General features: G+C 38.5%; 1 protein-coding gene across 1 annotated transcript in view; it reads right to left on the reverse strand.

Moving 5' to 3' along the window:
• Positions 1-18,911, reverse strand: part of ADAMTSL1 (ADAMTS like 1) — a 588,401-nt gene that overhangs the window by 201,411 nt on the left and 368,079 nt on the right. The window contains exon 3 of the mRNA XM_063295031.1: positions 18,177-18,304. Within this exon, the coding sequence (XP_063151101.1) occupies positions 18,177-18,304 (128 nt within the window). The remainder of the gene's footprint in view (positions 1-18,176; positions 18,305-18,911) is intronic.

An 18,911-nucleotide genomic window follows, 5' to 3' on the forward strand; every position in this document is an offset into this window, starting at 1 on the left:
AATACATTTTTAATAGGCTGACCACATCTAATTTATTTAACAACCCTGACCTCCAAAAATTAATTTAATTTAGATATAATAGCATGGAAGTATGAAAAAAACCATTGGTTCACATCAGGTGCTACTTCAGCTCTTCCATCTCTTCTGTTTCAGAAGATGAGAGATTCCCTCCAGCACACAACAGCTTTGGCTGTTGGCTACCAATCTGGGGAGGGGACTCTTAGATAGGTCACCTAACATTAGGATGACATGGAAGAGGCAATAGCATGCACACCATTAAGAAGAAAGATTTTTTTTCCCTAGTCTTATTTTTCTGCTTTCAGTGATCATTGAGAGAAATGGTAAAGACCTTATCCTTCCCCATTTAATTCCTCTTGAGATAATCCAAAATGTCAGTAGTATTTCCACATTACTGAACTTCAGCATAAACTTTCCACTGCCCAACAGATATGGGCAAAGAATCTTACCCAATTTCCAGCCTTTGCCTGAGAGCTTCCACGGGCTATGAATAACAAAAAATACCCTTACTACACACTGCACACAAAGAGGAACTAAAATCATTATTACCACTACCCCATGTTTTTCAATATGCATATGCATTTTGCTGGTTGTTTGCAAAACTATTTCAAAGGTTACTATAAATGGCAACTATATAAATTAAGGTCAGATGTAAAAAAAAAAAATCTAAACAAAAGCACTGAAATCCTCCAAAGGCCAAAGCCAGCTTGTCATCATTCCTCATTCAGCTGAAAGATGCCAGTAAGTGCTGTGAAAGTGACAGGATGGAATGCTAGCCATTTTACAACCATGCACTTTTTCCTAAAGCAGTATCCAAAATTGCTATAGTGGCTGGATCAGCAGATGGAGAAGATGAGTCCTAATCAAAGCATCCAGGAGGAGACAAGCTTCTGAAGGAGGAAGTTGAACCTCAGGGATTTGGGGGGGAGGGAGAAAGAAACAGAGACCATAATGGCTGAGTTGAGCCTAGGCGTTCAATAAGTCAAGGGTTCCCAACAATAGAAAAATGGACCACAGTGTCAGAGGTTGCTGGAAAGCGTTTGGTCCGAGAGATCAGAAAAATCACACACCAGGCATTTCTATAAAAATAAATTTATTTACAGAAAGCACAAAAACATATTTTCAAGCTGTGCATTCACACGCACTCAGAGAGGACTGGGAAGAAGGCAGGTAGAAAGGAAACTGAAACTAACAAGCTCAGGCAAGCTGCCCTCCAGGCAAATCAGGAGCTTTTACCTTATATGGTCATGCCTTTTCACCTCCAAAACTAAGGATACTTAAGTTTGACCTTCTGACTCTGCTAGAGTGATTTGTTACCATAGTAACCTTAATTTCTCTACAGCCAAAAGCAGAAGAAACAAATACCAACACTCCACTTTTTTTATGTTAAGGAGTGAGCTGTAGACCAATTTGCTTTGTGTCTTGGTAGAGCAAGAGGCTTGGTTAAAATATCAGCAATCATGTCTTTTGATTCACAATATTTTAACATTATTTCCCCTTTGGCTATCATGTCTTTGATATATTGATATCTAATATCTATATGTTTTGTCCTATTCTTGCAAGCTTTAGATTTTGCCTTTGCAATGCAAGCTTGATTATCCTCATAAACAGTTATAGGCTGATTCACTTCCATGCCTATGTCTTTTAACAAATGTTTAAACATACTACCTCATTACAGGTCTGTGCTAGAGAATAAAACTCTGCTTCTGCAGTGGAAAGAGCAACAAGTGTTTGCTTTCTAGAATGCCAGCCTAAGCTTGACCCAGCAAATTGAATTAAAATCCCAGAAGTGGATTTCCTGTCACTGACATCTGCTCCCCAGTCAGAATCGGCAAAAGCCTGCAATTTCTCTGTTCCACAGGCATTTAGCTTCAGGCAATACTTCTTTGTTCCTTGCAAATACCTCATTAACCTCTTCAATGCTGCTTTTCCAGTAGATGTAGGTTTCTCTACCTGTCTACTTAAAATGGCCACAGAATTTGAGATATCTGGGCAAGAGTGATTTGCAATGTACAGTAAACTTCCAATTGCAGATCTATATTTCTCTGCTTCAGTTAATTGAATTTCTCCTATTTCTTTCTGAAAATCTGGTATCATAGGAGTATAGACTGGTTTACAGTCTTGCATGTTAAAATCCTCTAGGAGCTTTTGAATTTTACTACGTTGGCTGAACAGAAAGCTACCATCCTTCTCCCTGTGTATTTCCAAGCCTAGGTAATTTGTTACTGTTCCAAGGCTTTCTAATGTGAAATGGCTTTTCATGCAGCCTTCAAAATCAAGCCTTTGTTTTTCTGTTGATGTGAACAGCAGCAAATCATCAACATAAATGCACAGATACATACAGCCTTGTTTGTCTTTCTTCACATATACACATGGATCTGCTTTTCCTTTTTCAAAACCAAAATTCTGCAGTTTTTCATCTAATTTTTGGTTCCAGGATCTAGCAGCTTGTTTTAACCCATAGATTGACTTCTGCAGTTCACAGACTAGATTCTCCCCTTTTTCATAGCCAGGGGGTTGCTGCATATATAATTTGTGGTCTAAATCACCATAGAGAAATGCAGTTTGAATGTCATAGTGATGAACTGACATTCCTTTGAGTGCAGCAATTTTTAACAGTAATCTAATTGATTCACCTTTAGTAACTGGTGCAAAAGTCTTGTCAAAGTCTAAATCTTTCCTTTGAGTGAACCCTTTTGCAACCAACCTTGCTTTATATTTTTGGATTTTTCCATCAGCATCCCTTTTCAGTTTGAAAACCCACCTACAACCTAGGCAGCGTTCATTGGGAGGCAGATTTACCAAGTTTCCATGTCTTATTTTCTTTCAAGGATGCTAATTCCTGTTGCATGGCAGAATGCCAATTTTGTGCAATCTCAGGTGGTAAAGCATTCACTTGTTCTAAGGACTCAGGTTCTGTGAATATGTGAAAAGCCTTTACTGTTTCAGCCTAAAAACGTGATGGAGGAATGCCTTTATTGCTCCTCTGAGATCTGCGAGGTAATACAGGGCTTAAATTTTGACTCTCCATCACTTTCCTGAGAAGCATCTGTCTCATCAGACAGATCTTCAGTTTGCTTTTCTAGTTGAATGTCCTCACTAGGCAAAAGATCACTATCAGCAATTCCTTGCTGTTCTGTTGTTGTTAAATCAACTGGAGAGCTAGAATTTAATCTCCCCCAGTTTTGCTCAGCAAAAGCAGCTCTTTTGCTAATTATTAATTTCTCTCCCACTATGAACCTGTAGCTCCTTTGGCTTTGTTCATAGCCAACAAAGATGGCTTTCTTTGTTGTGGGCCCTCCTTTCCTTCTCTGCTGTTTTGGAATATGAACCCATGCAGTGGTAGCAAACAGTCTGAGATGGTTTACCTTTGGTTTCACACCATAAAACACATGGAACGGAGTGTCCTGAATCACAGAGTTATACAATCTGTTTTGCACATAACAGGCAGTAGATATTGATTCTGCCCAATATTTAAAAGATAAATGTGAATCTTTAAGCATGCATTCCATTGCATTTTGCAAGGTTCTGCCCTTTCTTTCAGCAACACCATTTTGCTGAGGGGTGTAAGGGTTAGAAAGAATTTGTTCTATCCCTTTTTCTGCTAGGAACCTTTTGAATTTGCGAGAAAGGTACTCTCCTCCTCTATCACACTGGAGTGCAAATACAGGCCTAGGGAATTTTCCATTTGCCCATGTCACAAAACCTTTAAATTTCTCAAATGCCTCATCTCTGTGTTTTAAGATGTACATAAATGTCTACCTTGAGAAATCATCAATGATGGTCATTGCATACCTTGCTTGTCCAAGACTTGGAGCAAAAGGACCAATAATGTCAGAGTGTACAATTTCTAGAGGTCTAGTTGTAACTCTGTCACTGTGCTTACTTCACAGGAGCTTTAGGTGTTTTGCACTCTTTGCAAACTACACTAAGTATTTATCACAGGGTTTTATCTTTAGGTCAGCACACAGCTGTGGCATTTGTGCTATATACCTGAAATTAGCATGACCAAATCTCCTGTGCATCAGGTGTACACATTGGTCATGATATGGAGTGTTGCCAACTGCAGCCTTGCAGCTTGGCTTCCTTGCATTTTGCACAATGTACAAGGAGTCTTTTAATATACCAGTAGCACACAATTTCCCATTTTTTCGTATCTCACAACCATTTTTCTTAAATGTTATGACATACCCTGTTGCAGCTAATTGTGCCACAGATAAAAGATTTGACTGTAGATTTGGGCCATAGGGCACACCTTTCACAGTTTCTCCCAAGCAGGATAAATACAAGTCACCTTGTCCCATAATTTTGGTCACAGACCCATCAGCCAAAGATACACTTTGTCTGTCAGTTTTAGACAGTGACACAAAAGAGCTTTTACAATTACATAAATGACAATTGGCCCCAGAATCTAACACCCATACATCAGAATTACCCTTCTCAGCAACCTGTGCAATTTGGCTTGTCTGAAGAGCCTTCTTCTGTGTTGCCCTTGTGTTCTTCTTTGTCTTTCTACTCTTGGGTCTCAAGGCACAGTCTTTCTGCAAATGTCCAGCTGAACCACAATTGAAGCATCGCTGGCTGGCTAGTGCTGTTGCCTCAGCTTCTTTTCCTTTCCTTTCCCTTGCTTTCTGGTGCTGCAGCTTTCCAGAAGAAATGGGGGGGGGGATCTTTCCTCTCTCTTCTCCCATTCAGCGAGTAAGCACTATGTTATATATGATGGGGTGAGGTCTGCTTCAGGCATAGGGTATAAATCAGTGTGTCCCACATTTCATTCAAAGAGGACAGCAGGATATAGGATTTTGTGAGAGGTGTAAATTCCATTCCTCTCTCCTGCAACTCAACAAACAGCTGCTGAATATAATGCAGGTGCTCAGGAAGGCTATCTCCCTCTGCTAGGTAGGCTTTGTACAGCTTTTTTGTCAGGGTAACTTTACTCCCTGCTGTTGCCTTTACATACAAGTCTCTCAAAGTGTCCCAAAGTTGCTTTGCAGACTGCATGCCACGCATGTGCACCAGCTGATTGTCCTCAACTCCCAGGATAATGGTGGCTCTAGCCTGCTCATCCTGTCTAAGCCATTCAGCACTGGGATATTGGGGGGTTTCCTCATCAATTGGCATCCAAAGATTCTGTCTGCAAAGATACATCTCCATCTTCAGGGCCCAAATCAGGTAGTTAGTCTCTGATAGGTGCTCAAGAGGCATCGCTGAGGGCTGGGAGGCAGCCATGGCTTCTTCCTTCTTTTGCAAGTCACCTCAGCTGGCTTCTTTGTCCTGCAGACCAGCAGTGGCTGGAAAATCTCCAGGCAGCTCCAAAGAAAATCTTCATAGGTCTTTGCTACCTGCCTTTAAAATGTGCATGAGGTGTGGAGCTGATCTCTCTGCTCTCTCTGGGGTTTACAGGGCTGCTTACTGGGCCCATAACCTGTCAGAGGTTGCTGGAAAGCGTTTGGCCTGAGAGTTCAGAAAAATCACACACCAGGCATTTCTATAAAAATAAATTTATTTACAGAAAGCACAAAAACATATTTTCAAGCTGTGCATTCACACACACTAAGAGAGGACTGGGAGGAAGGCAGGTAGAAAGGAAACTGAAACTAACAAGCCTAGGCAAGCTGCCCTCCAGGTAAATCAGGAGCTTTTACCTTACATGGTCATGCCTTTTCACCCCCAAAACTAAGGATACTTAAGTTTGACCTTCTGACTCTTCCAGAGTGATTTGTTACCACAGTAACCTTAATTTCTCTACAGCCAAAAGAAGAAAAAATAAATACCAACACACAGAACCATGGTGATTCAAAGTAATTTTTTGCAGTTTTGCAGTACTTTCAAAAAATGTGGAGAAGAGGCAACATAGTAAGTCAATTCAGCTTCCCGACTTGATAATCAGGCCCTGATCTGATCCTGAATTAATACACAATAATGTGTGTGGAACTTTTTTTTTAAACTGTTCCCAGTTTGCAACTTGAGCATGTTTTCATATATACTGCACTTTATATTATATTTGTAACCTTTTCCCAATCAACATTAATCCAGAAAGGCTGGGGTTATTACTAGTTGGGCTGGAATGCTGGCTAACAACAGGTACACAAATGATTCTGCCAAAATTTTAACAGTCAGACTGAAGATCTTTCTTGGTAAGACAAGTTTATAAATTGTACATCCTGCACAGCCTTGGGTACAGCCCCTAGAGACATCCAAAAGTTGTTACCCAATTGTTTGTGACTGGCCAAACACTTAAAATTCAATAAGGGCAATTTGAAAGCATACAGAAAAACTGAGATTTTAAAAGACCCTACTGAAAATAAAACTAGAGACTGTTTTGATTTAGGTCTTAATCTTTAAGATCAGAAAAATAGGCAAGGAATAGATTAAACTTCTTCGACTGGATTTTTTTAAGCAACCATATTTTATGAATATTTTTCCTGTAGCAGTAACAAAATAAACAACCAGCTGGAACAATGCCAGTAGCAGTCACTGAAGTCAGCAAACTGTCTAGGAAAATCAAAACACAAATCATAACCTTTGAGCTGCCAGAGGCACACATCTGGGAAGTAGTATGGGATAATGATCCGAAATGAGAGCAAGACAAGAAGTAATAAAGCAGGAGACTAAAAACTATTAGAAATTAATACTTTTAGCATAAATAACATTTCCCCAATCTCAGGTTTTAGAGAGTCAGCATTTCTGATGTAAATGATTTATCATAGCTGAAATGAACTAAATGCCAGCCTTTGTGTGAGAGGAAGAAGGAGATCTGAGCTTCACACAAATGTCCTTAGGATGCAGTGCACTCTAAATTACATCAATGTAATTCTATAACATTCATAAAAGTTAATAAAGCTGCACTAAATTTATTCCTAATATTATTGAGAACAGCACTTGGAAATCCATCCATCCCTGCTTTTCCAAGTTGCCTTTTGATAGAGTTAAGAACTGAATTTAAAGAGCTGTATCCCAAGATTTGGCTGGATATTTTCAATGAAAATGCAAAATCCAGATTCTCCTATATACTCCTATGTCACACCATGGTTATTTTGGAAGCCTGTCTACAACTCAGGATGATACTCACCTCCATAAGCTCTAGATCCTAGAGAAGCACAGCAACAGCATGAAACAAAATCATTCCTGTTCCTGACTTCCATTCAAAAAAGAAAATTGAAAACATAAAATAACTTAAAAACCTCAACACAGGATATAAGCATAACAGGGAAAGAAACATATAGCAATGGAGAGGACACTTAAGAATGGATCAAAAAGGCTAGTTAATTCTGGCACCATGTTAGTGATACAGCAAGTTTAATACAGGTAGTCCTTGCTTAATGACCACAATTGGGACCGGAATTTTGGCTGCTAAGTGAAGCTGTTATTAAGCATATCTGACCCAATTTTACAACCTTTTTTGCAGCAGTCGTTAAGAGAATCACAACAGGCATTAAGGGAACCATGTGGTCATTAAGCGAATCACACAGTTCCCCATTGATTTTGCTTGCCAGAAGCCGGCTGGGAGGGTGAAAATGGCAATCATGTGACCAGAGGACACTGCGATGGTTGTGTGAGGACCAATCGCAAGTTGTTTTTTTCAGCACTAAGTCCTAACTGTCACTAAGCGAATGGTTGTTAAGCATGGACTACTTGTAATAAGCCAACAAAAGAAACTGGGCAGCCACTGCAGTTAAAGAACATTGCTACAAATTAGATCTCTCTTTTAAAAAAATAAGATAATAGGGAACACTAGCTTCCAGGTGTTTGGCAGTGAGTTTTTTCTAACAACTATGTGAATAAATGCTGTCAGTTCCAGAGAAAAAGGTTGGTATGGAGGCAAGTAAGTAAATGCAGCACACCTTTGTGGCTACAAAGATGCCAGAATGATGAAACATGTGTCATGATGCCAACTCCACCCCTTATGCAAGTGTGAAAGGTGGAGCTTATGTTATGACATTGCAATGCACATTTTGTCAATTGCCCTCGTGTAGATGCTAATGAATTAAATATTCCAAACGTTTTTAAAAACTGAACCTGAACTTAGATCCAAATCCACAAGGAACATGAGCAAAGGTTTTCTTAGTGACTGCTCCGTGCTCTAGATTTGCAGTCAAGAGAATGTTATCTTTGCTGTTGCTCCCTGCAAGGAGGCAAAAACATTTTCTATTGAGAAGAGTTTTGTTTTTATACTTATTGCGCAGAGCACTCATGCTCATGTTTTTCATTCAGAGATGTTAGGTTCAATCGCCCAGTAGGAATAGCAAGGAATCCTGCCTGAAACTCCAAGTACTGATCAGTGTCAATCATACCATGCTAGATGGATGAATGGTATGGTTTAGTGACATATTCACACAATATACCCAGGGAGAAAGCTTTGGTGGCAAGAGAATGCAATGCCATGTTTAATTCCTACTCTTGCAGAATGTTACCCTTATTTTCAAATGTGTATTTCATTCCAATTCAAAACAGATGGCATTTGTATAATATTATATGATATATGACTAGAACCGTGAGTTCTAGTCCTGCCTTAGGGACAAAGCCAGCTGGGTGACCTTGGGCCAGTCACTCCCTCTCAGCCCTAGGAAAGAGGCAATGGCAAACCACTTCTGAAAAACCCTGCCAAGAAAACTGCAGGGACTTGTCCAGGTGGTCTCTGAGAATCGGGTGCGATTGAACAGATTAAAAAAAAAAATGATAATAGGATAAAGAAGAGTAAAATGTCTGATTATTTAGACTTAGCTATAATATCAGTTATAGTCAGGGTTAGGTGTGCAGGAAAGAAGTGGCAGATATTGTACTTTCTCTCCTTCCTCTTTCCGATTTTATATTATTTCCACTGGTCTTTGCCAGAGACGTTTAATCTCATGCCTAGGGTATTATTTATGTTTCAGACCAGAACAACATTATTTTTTTTGTACAGGATGGATCTTCCTGAGATCCTTGGAATCTGCTACCAATCAGAGTACATAATATTTGGCTAGAAGGGCAAATTATCTGATTGAACCTAAAGACATTCACATAAATTACCTTCTAAGTCCCTATAATTTACAATTATATTTTTTAGAAATTAATCCTACAATTTGAAAAAGTAGAGACATTCCTACCATTCTTTGCTCTACTGGCCTCCACTAATCCCACTAACTACTGTTAGGCAATGGTAGTTGCTTATATGGAAAAATCATTTGGAATATATTTAATTTATTATCCATGATTAACATGATGTAGTCATTTGAAGTTTTAAAATGTTAACAAAATTACCAGACATCTTAAAAGGAGTAATTAGCAGAACTGCCAGACTGAACTGTTGATTTATATCTCCTGAGATTTGTGACTTCATGCACTTTGAACACAAAACAAGTATTAGATTCAGCTAGCTTATCTGCCATACAAATTCCCTCTTGGTTTCTTAACTTTATATTTGTTATCTATATTTGGACTGTGTTTTTTAATCTTCAAGGTGCTTTATGGTTTTAACTTTGCGAAGCTTTTGTGACTTAAAATAGGACATCAGTTTTATAGACAAGGAAGAGTTGTTGGGAGATGACGTCTTCTTTAAAGTTGCCCAGTGATCATCAGAAATACCAATCCCAACCCACGTTCTACCTGTGAAATTTTAACAGTTGTCGAATGACTCCTGGGTAAGATAAAATTCTGAGTTATATTTTATGAAAAACCATAAGCTAATTCTATGGGTTTTTTTTTACCTATTTTCTATGGGGTTTTTTACCTATTTCCTATGGGGTTTTTTTACCTATTTCCTGTTCTGTTTTCTGCCCCTTTTCAAGCATCATTGGGGGAGATGGGTGGTGATATAAATTTAATAAATAATCATAATAAATAATCATATTTATATTTGAGCTGTGTGTATCTGTGTGTGAAGAAATGAACAAACTAGAGTTCATTATTGCCTTTTTCGTTATGAATGCCTGTTGACTAAAAGCTGGTATAAACTGAAAGAACCCAAGGCAGAAAGAACCTTGAGGAAAACAAACCTTAAAACAATATACAAAAGGTCTGTGACATTCAAAAATGTATTATAATATCTAATGATTTTTTTAAATATTACGTATCACAATTTCTTCTGACCTTTTTCATATTTACAGACACATTTTCAGGTTTTCAAAAACATTTTCCCCTTTGCTGGATCATTACCATCTAAAAGCAAAATTGCGTCTGTGTCAGCACAGCAAAAGAATCACGGCTGTATTGACTTACAGTTGAACAATACAAGAGTTTGCTTACCTCCTGACTTCCATTCACTCAAACTGACCATCACTAGAAATCTGTTTCTGCTCTGTGCAGACGATGTTGTTTCTCTGTCTAAAGCTGGCCAAAAAGATTACTTTGCATGTGCAGTGTTGTTTGGACAACTGGCTGACAATCGGTTCCAGTAAGAGTAAAACAGTGTTTGTTTTCTAACTGGACTTTCCTGTACGTTTGGTTCTTAATGGTCAGGGGACTGAGCAAATCAGACAATTTTAATACCTACGTATAACACTTCATTCTTTCTTCTCATGAACTGCTTGCTGACACTCTGCCATTCAGTCAGCATCAAACAGCGCCTGTTTTTCTATAGCAAAGAAGGACAGTTTATCGGTGCTGCGCTCCAGGTGTTCAGTGTTAAACTTTGCCTCCATTGTTTCAGGGCATTCCTATTTGGATTTGGGGCTTTAATCCCACTGTGGAGTGTCTGCTTTCAAAGTTTTTGTGTTCTTTCTGGCACGGCCAAGTGCGTATCATCGCCTGCATTATGTTTAGAGGCCAGTTCTCCCTCTGTGGAATACACAGCTTGCGCTCACGCATTTAGGTTTTGGTTGAAAGTGATCTACGCAAATAAATCTCCAGGCTATTAGTTTCTCCTTCAGAAAGATAATTGTGTTAGTGTTTTGTCAAAGATGTTCTTAAATAAACTAGACTTTCCATAAATTTCTCGACTAGGCAAAATCTATCCTTAACATTCATATCAAGGACAATGAAGTCAGTACTTCATTGGGTAAACTTTGTTCTCCATTACATTGTACGTTACCCTTTAACTTCATTAAAGGCCATACAAAATATTTACCTGGATATTTTTACCATTCCAAAGTATCCAGCTAGATTCGCTAGCATTCCATTCAATCTTCTGACTTCTGCTCTACCAGATGGACCTTTTACAAATATCCCTTACACTGGATAGTTCTGTTATTGAGAGGATGAGGGAAATACATTTTAATACTTATTTCCTTTATATTTTATTGGGGTTCATAAAGCAAATTCCTTACAACAATCCTATCTAAATTTCCAGGAAGGAGTATTTGATCTTTCTGGAATATTTGACTTTTTTATTAGTAGAATTTAAGACTGTTTGCCAACAGGTTCATGAGATTAAGTGGATCCCCAAACACTCATAGCTTTTAATGAGTTCCTCTGTTTTGTCCTGGTTGAACTACGAAAGTCTAAACTAATTTGTGGGTAAAGGTAAAGGTTTCCCTTGACATTAAGTCCAGTCGTGTCCGACTCTAGGGGGCGATGCTCATCTCTGTGTCTACGGGTATAGCTATAGTCACTATGAACTTTTGTATCATAATGCAATTTTTTACAATTTGCAGAAACATGGCAGTAATTACACTAGCAAAATGCCAGTGATGAAAACCCATGCTTTGCTGGCTCTCAGTGTTTTGCTGACAAAATTACTGATGTTAAGTTATATAGATTATTTGTTTTATTATTTATTTATTAAACATATTTGTAAGGTCGTCCAACTCACACACGGTGACTCCGGGCAGCTTACAGAATTAAAAACCATAAAAACACAATACGTACCCTATAGCACAGCAAACACATTCATATCAGCCACTTGATTGGCTCTGAAGCAACCTGGGGTCCCCAGGCCCACTGACAAAACCACATCTTCAGGGTGTTTCATTAGTTTCACTAGTTTCATTAGAGGCACAATTTATACTGGAGATTTGGCATTTTTAATTTTGGTATTTTAACACATTCTGATTAGAGTTATCCATTAGAATAATTCATTGTGATTTGGGGACTTTGTCTATCCTGCAAGGCAAAGAGAGCTAGAAGTGGATGGAGTTTTGAACCTGGGTCTATAAGAAACATCTTTATGGGGGAATAATTATCAAACGGTAATTGTTTTGATTCTGCTTTGAAGAACAAATTCTACTCATTGCAAAGATGTGGAGGTTAGAATGGAGATAAGAAGGTTTAAACAAACACTTTAAGCCAATGTACACTCAAATTTTGAAAGCATGCTGTTGGAATGCTCACAAAATGTCTGTCATGTCAGGTGCAGTTAGTCAAAAATGCTCATTTACTTAATTGGTGTGGCTTCTACCTTCAAATCCTACTAGTTTCCCAAGATAGCTACTGTCACCTGAGTTTACCTTTTTTCTGGGCAGGCTGACACACTTCATTTCCCAAGAATACTTAAGGAGTCTATGTGGGACCCAGAAACTTTTTTGTAGGGGATAGCACTTTGCCATATGTCAACATTCTATTTTTTTTTTTTTTTTTTAGTCAGATGGTGCAACAACAATGGCCAGCACCAGCAGAGATGTCCATGTGCTCCACCCCTATTACAAGCAAACAGTGATAGCGAATCTGTGATAATAAAAGTGCTTGAATTTTCCAGTATGAGGACAAAATAGCAAGCGGAAATCCCCAATCGGTTATTAATCAAATGGAGGCAACTATTTAAGTTTGCACACTAACATAAATTATAGATGTACAATGACAACAAGTTTTCCTCCTTATAAACAAGTAGATTACAGAACTGAGATCCTGTTTTCCTTAGAAAGATAGTTTTGAAAACGTGTATTAATTGCGTGATTAGTAAATATGCACACAAGAGGACTCGATTCTTTTCCATGAAATGGTTAGTAAAACCATTAGACTAAAATTCAATTTCTGGCAACATACATTATGTAATGACATTTTTAGATAGTACAAGTTCGGGCAATATTTTCCATAGATTTTCTAGACTTGATATAGAAAGGGGAATATTCCCCTCTCCCAAAAAATAATCAACAAAAGATGTTCTGTAAAATAAAATGTTAAAATATGGCATCCTTATATTGCCCCCAGGAAAAGCAAGACAGTGAGTTATCCTAGCTGGATGAAACAGATAAGCAAATCTCAATTTCATAGCACATTACACAGTGGGCAGAAGAAACTGAGCAAGCAAGTGTAATGTATATATTCCATATATTATATATAACATAATGATTTGGGGTTTTCAGTTGCAAAAACATTTGCCATTCAAGGCAAGGGAACTTAATTTGAGTCCCGTGAAAATACAGAGCATATGAAATCATCACCAATCATGAGCCTCAGCCACACTTTGCAAAGAAAATAAAACTTGACAGGGAAGGGTGATGACAAAAGGGTGTATGCAAACAGTCACAGAGGGTGCCAAGTAAAACAAAAAGTGGGCTCAAACCTGTAGTGAAAGTCACTTTGGATTCCATAGGTCACCCTAGGAAAGGTCACTGGTCCAGTATCTCCAAATCCTAATTCTTAGAATGCATTATGAAAAATGTTGAGCCAAATGAAAGGAAGGGGTGTGTGTCAAATGAGTGACATTTTATAGCTGTTTAAATAAAGATGGCTTAACCTTATTTATAAGATCTAAAGAACAGAGCCAATGAAAAATATTTGGAGACAAAATATATAGGTATGGATTGTCACATATTGCCCATTCAAGTTAATGGCTATACTGACTGGGAACTTAAAAAGTATAGTCCCAACATATCTGTACAACAAACAGCCATGCTCCCCTGCAGTTTTAGACAGAGCTATCATTATTTCAGGGAGCCAAAAGTCCATTTAGCTGGGTGTAAAGGGTTCAGTGGGATGGAGGTGAGTAAAGGTTGATGTTGTCTCTTTCTGTCCTCAGAAGTGGTTGCTGTCCTGTTCTGATGACAGGACACCTAGGCAGGGCAGATAAGCTCTTAGTGTTAAGGGCAGCTGTCTGTGCTGGCACAATATGGCATTTAGTAAACAAAGCTTGCACCACATTGCATCAGTTGGATCATGTTAAATAGATTTCCCAAAGAGACGGTGGAACTGGCTGATAACAAAACAACATTATATCTGACTTGAATAGCTCAAGGAATGGGACTAGTAAGATCTGGCAGCTGACACTTGGAAAATAAATTACTTGCATTTATTCAGCTGCTTAGCTGTGCAGATGTTTAGAAGCAAGGCATATATGCTTTGCATAGCTTCAAAGCTGACACGATGAGACTGTATTCGCCTTGCGCTTAATGTTCTGGAAGCCATCATGCACAAAATGAAAAGGCATAATACACCGTGAACATTCCTCACTGGAGGAAAAATATTTATCTTTGGTTTGTGGCATGGTCTGTTCCGTAGTGTTCAACTGGTGTGCCAACTCTTCATTTATCAAACACACAACCCCAAATCTAGCATTATTCTTTATTTCATTTGTTATAGCCTTATGTGTGGTACACATAATTCTCTGTCATATGACACATCTCTGTAAAATAATAGGCTGCACAAAACTGAACCACTAACAGAAAGCACAGATAGTACTGTTTTTAAAATTTAAAGCTATCATATATTTTAGCTTATTTCTAAATCCCTAAAGTTTGGGTGGATTTCTTTCCTTTTCAGTTTCAACTGCATGCCCAGCACCACCACCACCACCACACACACAATCACTACTTAGCATTCCTTTACATTCACAATTGTATGTAGACAAGGAAAAAAAAACAAGTTATAGATTTACTGCTGTGCTAATTCAAGGTCAGAATTTACTATTATATTTGTACTGGCTAATAGAATCAGCACATTATAATGCTCTCTCAATCTGTGCTTGGGCAAAAGTTCACTTCGGGTTTTATAATTCAAAGAAAATTGGCTCAATATGCAATTGACGAATCTTACTTTGTCAAACAATTCTACCATGTGTGCATTTTTTACATAGCATGCTCTTTTTCTGGTGTGATCATTAATACCAGAGAAGAAAACTAGTATCAACTAGACCAGCCTTTCTCAACTGTTTGATCCTGGAGGAACCCTTGAAATATTTTTAAGTCTCAGGGAACCCCTGCACATTCAGGCTCAAATAGAGGCCAGAAGTTACAAAATTATATTCATTTCATGTGTAGACCTGTGTATATGCATTAACAGTGTTCTTAAACTAAAAATAAAGAATGAAACTTACCTCTTTAATGTGAAGTTGCCCAAATTTGAAATAATTTTTTTAATAAATGGTGATCTCCCAAGTTACCTCTCGCAGAACCCTAGGGTTCCATGGAACCCTGGTTGAGAAACCCTGAACTAGACTGATAAATTGTGTCAAGAAAGCTCTATAGACACTTTTACACATGCCACCTAATTATTTATGCAACCATTTCTTTTCACATTAGAAATAATTTAAAGCATGATCTGTTCAGCTGTAACACCAAGTTATGTTTTTGTTACCATAGTTATGACTCCAAAGCATTATTAATGTTCTCTACATAGCTTTTGCTGTTTCTGTCATTAACTACTTTTTAAAGAACTCTTGAATTATATCCCAATAACACTAATATTAGAGCAGTGGCCCAAATCACAACTTGGTTGTACACATGCAATGCCAAATCAGTTTCCATTTCTGGCTGCAGGGGCTCAGTACTAAACTCTGTGGAGGCTGTTCTTACATAGTCCCAGATGCTGGTGTGGCTTGATTAGGGGTAATGCTACCCCTTCTCTCAAAGAGATGTCCTGATCGCCACTGTTCAGCCCTTTATAGCTGCCAGCATGTTTTGGGGCTAAATGCCCTGCCAGAACATGGTCCCTCATTTTCAGAATTGGGTCTCCTGTCTCACCAGCTGAGGCTTAACATCTCTTGAAGCTGTCATAGGTGCTTGATTACATGCAACCTCTGCAGGCTGACAGTCTGTCTGATCTGCCTCTTCAGCCTCTGACTCAAAGGATTCAGATGAAACCAGAACATTATTCTCTAATATGCTTGTTTCAGTTTGTGACCATTCCATCAATCAGACAACTTCAGGAAAGGACTGGAGGCACATGGGTGCTCAGAGAGACTGTTCTGGAAACTGACCTCATCCTTAGGCAGGTAAGTCACAGACGCTCTGTCGAGCACTTAATAAACGCATTTTTTTTCTCTGGTCTCCAGTTAAAAAAAACGTTTCAAGACAATCACATTCTTTCTTCTTTCCTTGTTATGTTAATTCTGAATTATGCAAGTACCTTGCCTTCTTGTTGAAGTAGGCTCAGTTAATGAAGGAAGGAATCAGTCTGGGCAGTTGGATTTTCTGACTTTCTATTGTATATGCAACATTGGAATCATTTTAAACCTCTGCAAACTATTTCCAACCACATGCACAGAGAGGGAGGATTACAGGCTGTGTAGAGAAGACCTCCCAGCCTCTTGAAAGACCCTCCCTTCCAGCAGCCCATGTGCAGAGACAGAAAATCATAGAAGGTATGAAAAGCAGTTTTAGAAGGCAGGAGCAACAGGAGGTAGCCTTTTTGTGTTTATGAAAAGACTAACAGAACGAACAGATGGGAGCTATGGGGGAAAGGACGTCAGCTTGGTATCTACAAATCTTAGTGACCTTCTTCCTTTTGAAATACAAGCAGACACAGAAGTCTGAAGGATTCTTCCCACTTCATCTGTCTCTTATTTTTCTTCCCTTCCCAAGGAGGATTCATAGTCTTGTTTGCACAAAGCTGACAAGATTATGAGGATGGGGGAATAGTAAACAGTAAAAGCACCCTCCGCTTAAGCTTGAATAACGGAGAGTACACAATCACATACATGTTGTTTTCTTTGCAACAATATGGAGTTTGTCTGTGGCACTACTTTTTTCAGGAGGCAGATCAAGCACCCTTACTTTATTTTGGAGTCCTCTTTCTTAGAAATTAAGTAACTTTGGTGTAATCAAGAGTGACTGGGGCTTCCCATTCTTTCTTCTTAGACAAATGAGTTATTAATGCAAGAACGTCAGCCTCGCACAAAATATATTTGTGTTCTTTTCTCCTTGGGTATGGTTGACTATTAGCACAAGCACCATCACATCAGTACATAATTTTCAGCCATCATTTCAGAATCCATTTCAGAATCAGGTAAGAATGCTTCCAATATTGTCCACTGGATTAGAGCCTTTAGTAAAAAAAAAAAACAAACCCAATCCCATTATTTATTATTTCTTTTTAAGAATGAGAGAATTAGCTTGTAATGTTGCATTTAAACAACACATTTTTTAACCCTTTCCTGATTTTTTTTTCCTGTAAATTCAAGTTCCTGGCTCAAAATGTTGTTGTTTTCACTATGTGAGTCAGTGGTTAGGATTACTTGGCCAAATGCTATGGTTTTTCCCCCCCCTCTGCAACAATACGGTAGTGGTAAGAGAATCTGCACAAGAGAGTATGAATAGCAAAATTTAGGAGAGGTATGGAAGAATGGGTTACAAGCTAGTTTTAATCAGCATTACCTTTCAATTTATTTATTTAAAATTATTTAATTAATTAAATTAATCAAAATATTTAATTACTTAGTTTTTGACAGCGCCCAACTCCAGAGCGACCCTGGGCATTCAGATACCCCTAGGATCTGTCTGTACTGGCTTCAGTTTCATTCTGCCCTTTTGCTCCATTAACCCCACTGCCCATTGCCCAAATTTTAGGGAGAAAACATTTAATAATCATCTCAACCCAACACATGGCAGCTATTGATTACTGCCTGGTTTGATCTTGGCTCTGCTTTGTAGCTGAAGGAAAATCATTTGTAAAAATGGAATGTCATAGATCATTGGAATATGAGTTTATATATATTAATGGATGGATACCTGGATTAACATACACAAATATGACAATCTCTTTTGATATTAGAGCTCCCAACTGATAAAGTAATTTAGGGTGTGAAATCTAGAAGTTTATCTCAACTTAGCACAAGTGGAGAAGATTACCATTTTGGACGAGCAATGGTTTATGAAGGTTTTCATTTTTCATTCACTAGCCATGTAAGGTGTGTTTACAGCACTGCACATTTTCACTACATTGTATAACTGTGTGTGAGGCCATCAAACTTGCTGGATGGTTGCTGGAAGAAAATTCCCTCTTCTAAGTTCAAGCCACCAATTGTTCTTTTGTGCTGCAATACTTAGCTTACAGGATGCAGGTTCAAAAGACATTTAACTACTTACTTGCTGCTTAGGCAGCGTCTCAAGGAGTATGAAGCACCTCCACCACAAGTACGGGAACATTCACTCCACGAGCCCCAGGCATCCCAGAGACTATCTCGATCCTCTTCAGATCGAGCAGTTCGAGAACTCTAGAAGAGAACAGAATACAGAATGAAAAAAGCGACTTTGGTTGACAGTCAAAATAGTTAAGACTGGTAAATTATTGCTATATTTCCATTTCTTCCGTTTTGTGGTGATACAACTTTCCTAAATCCAGAATTCAGCACTAAGAAAGCAAGTTCTTTGGATGAACATTTGAGGAATCAGTACAATTCATATAAATATTTATATTTTGTATATCTTTCCATTTTTGCATATTGTGGAATAGATTATTAATATATATCAAGAATGCAGAATGAATGAGCAAAGGGATCCATCTGTACCATATAGGCTAGGCTACCAACCTTCATTTCTCTAACCCTGAACCTAAGCATACTTCTACTTACGGCAGCTCAGCATTCATTTATAGGTGGTCCTTGTTTAATGACAACTCAATCAGTGATCATTCAAACTTACCACAGTGCTGGATGAGTGCTAGTTAAGACTGGTCCTCATACATACATTGGTTGCCATGTCCCCTTGGTCACATGACCAAGATCTGGGCACTCAGTGCCTGGCTCGTGATTACGACATCACAGCGTCCTGCGGTCACATGTTCACCATTTGTGACCTTATTTGCCGGCTTCCTACAAGCAA

The sequence above is a fragment of the Candoia aspera genome, chromosome 2, assembly GCF_035149785.1.
Source record: "Candoia aspera isolate rCanAsp1 chromosome 2, rCanAsp1.hap2, whole genome shotgun sequence".
NCBI classification, from domain to species: Eukaryota; Metazoa; Chordata; class Lepidosauria; order Squamata; family Boidae; genus Candoia; species Candoia aspera.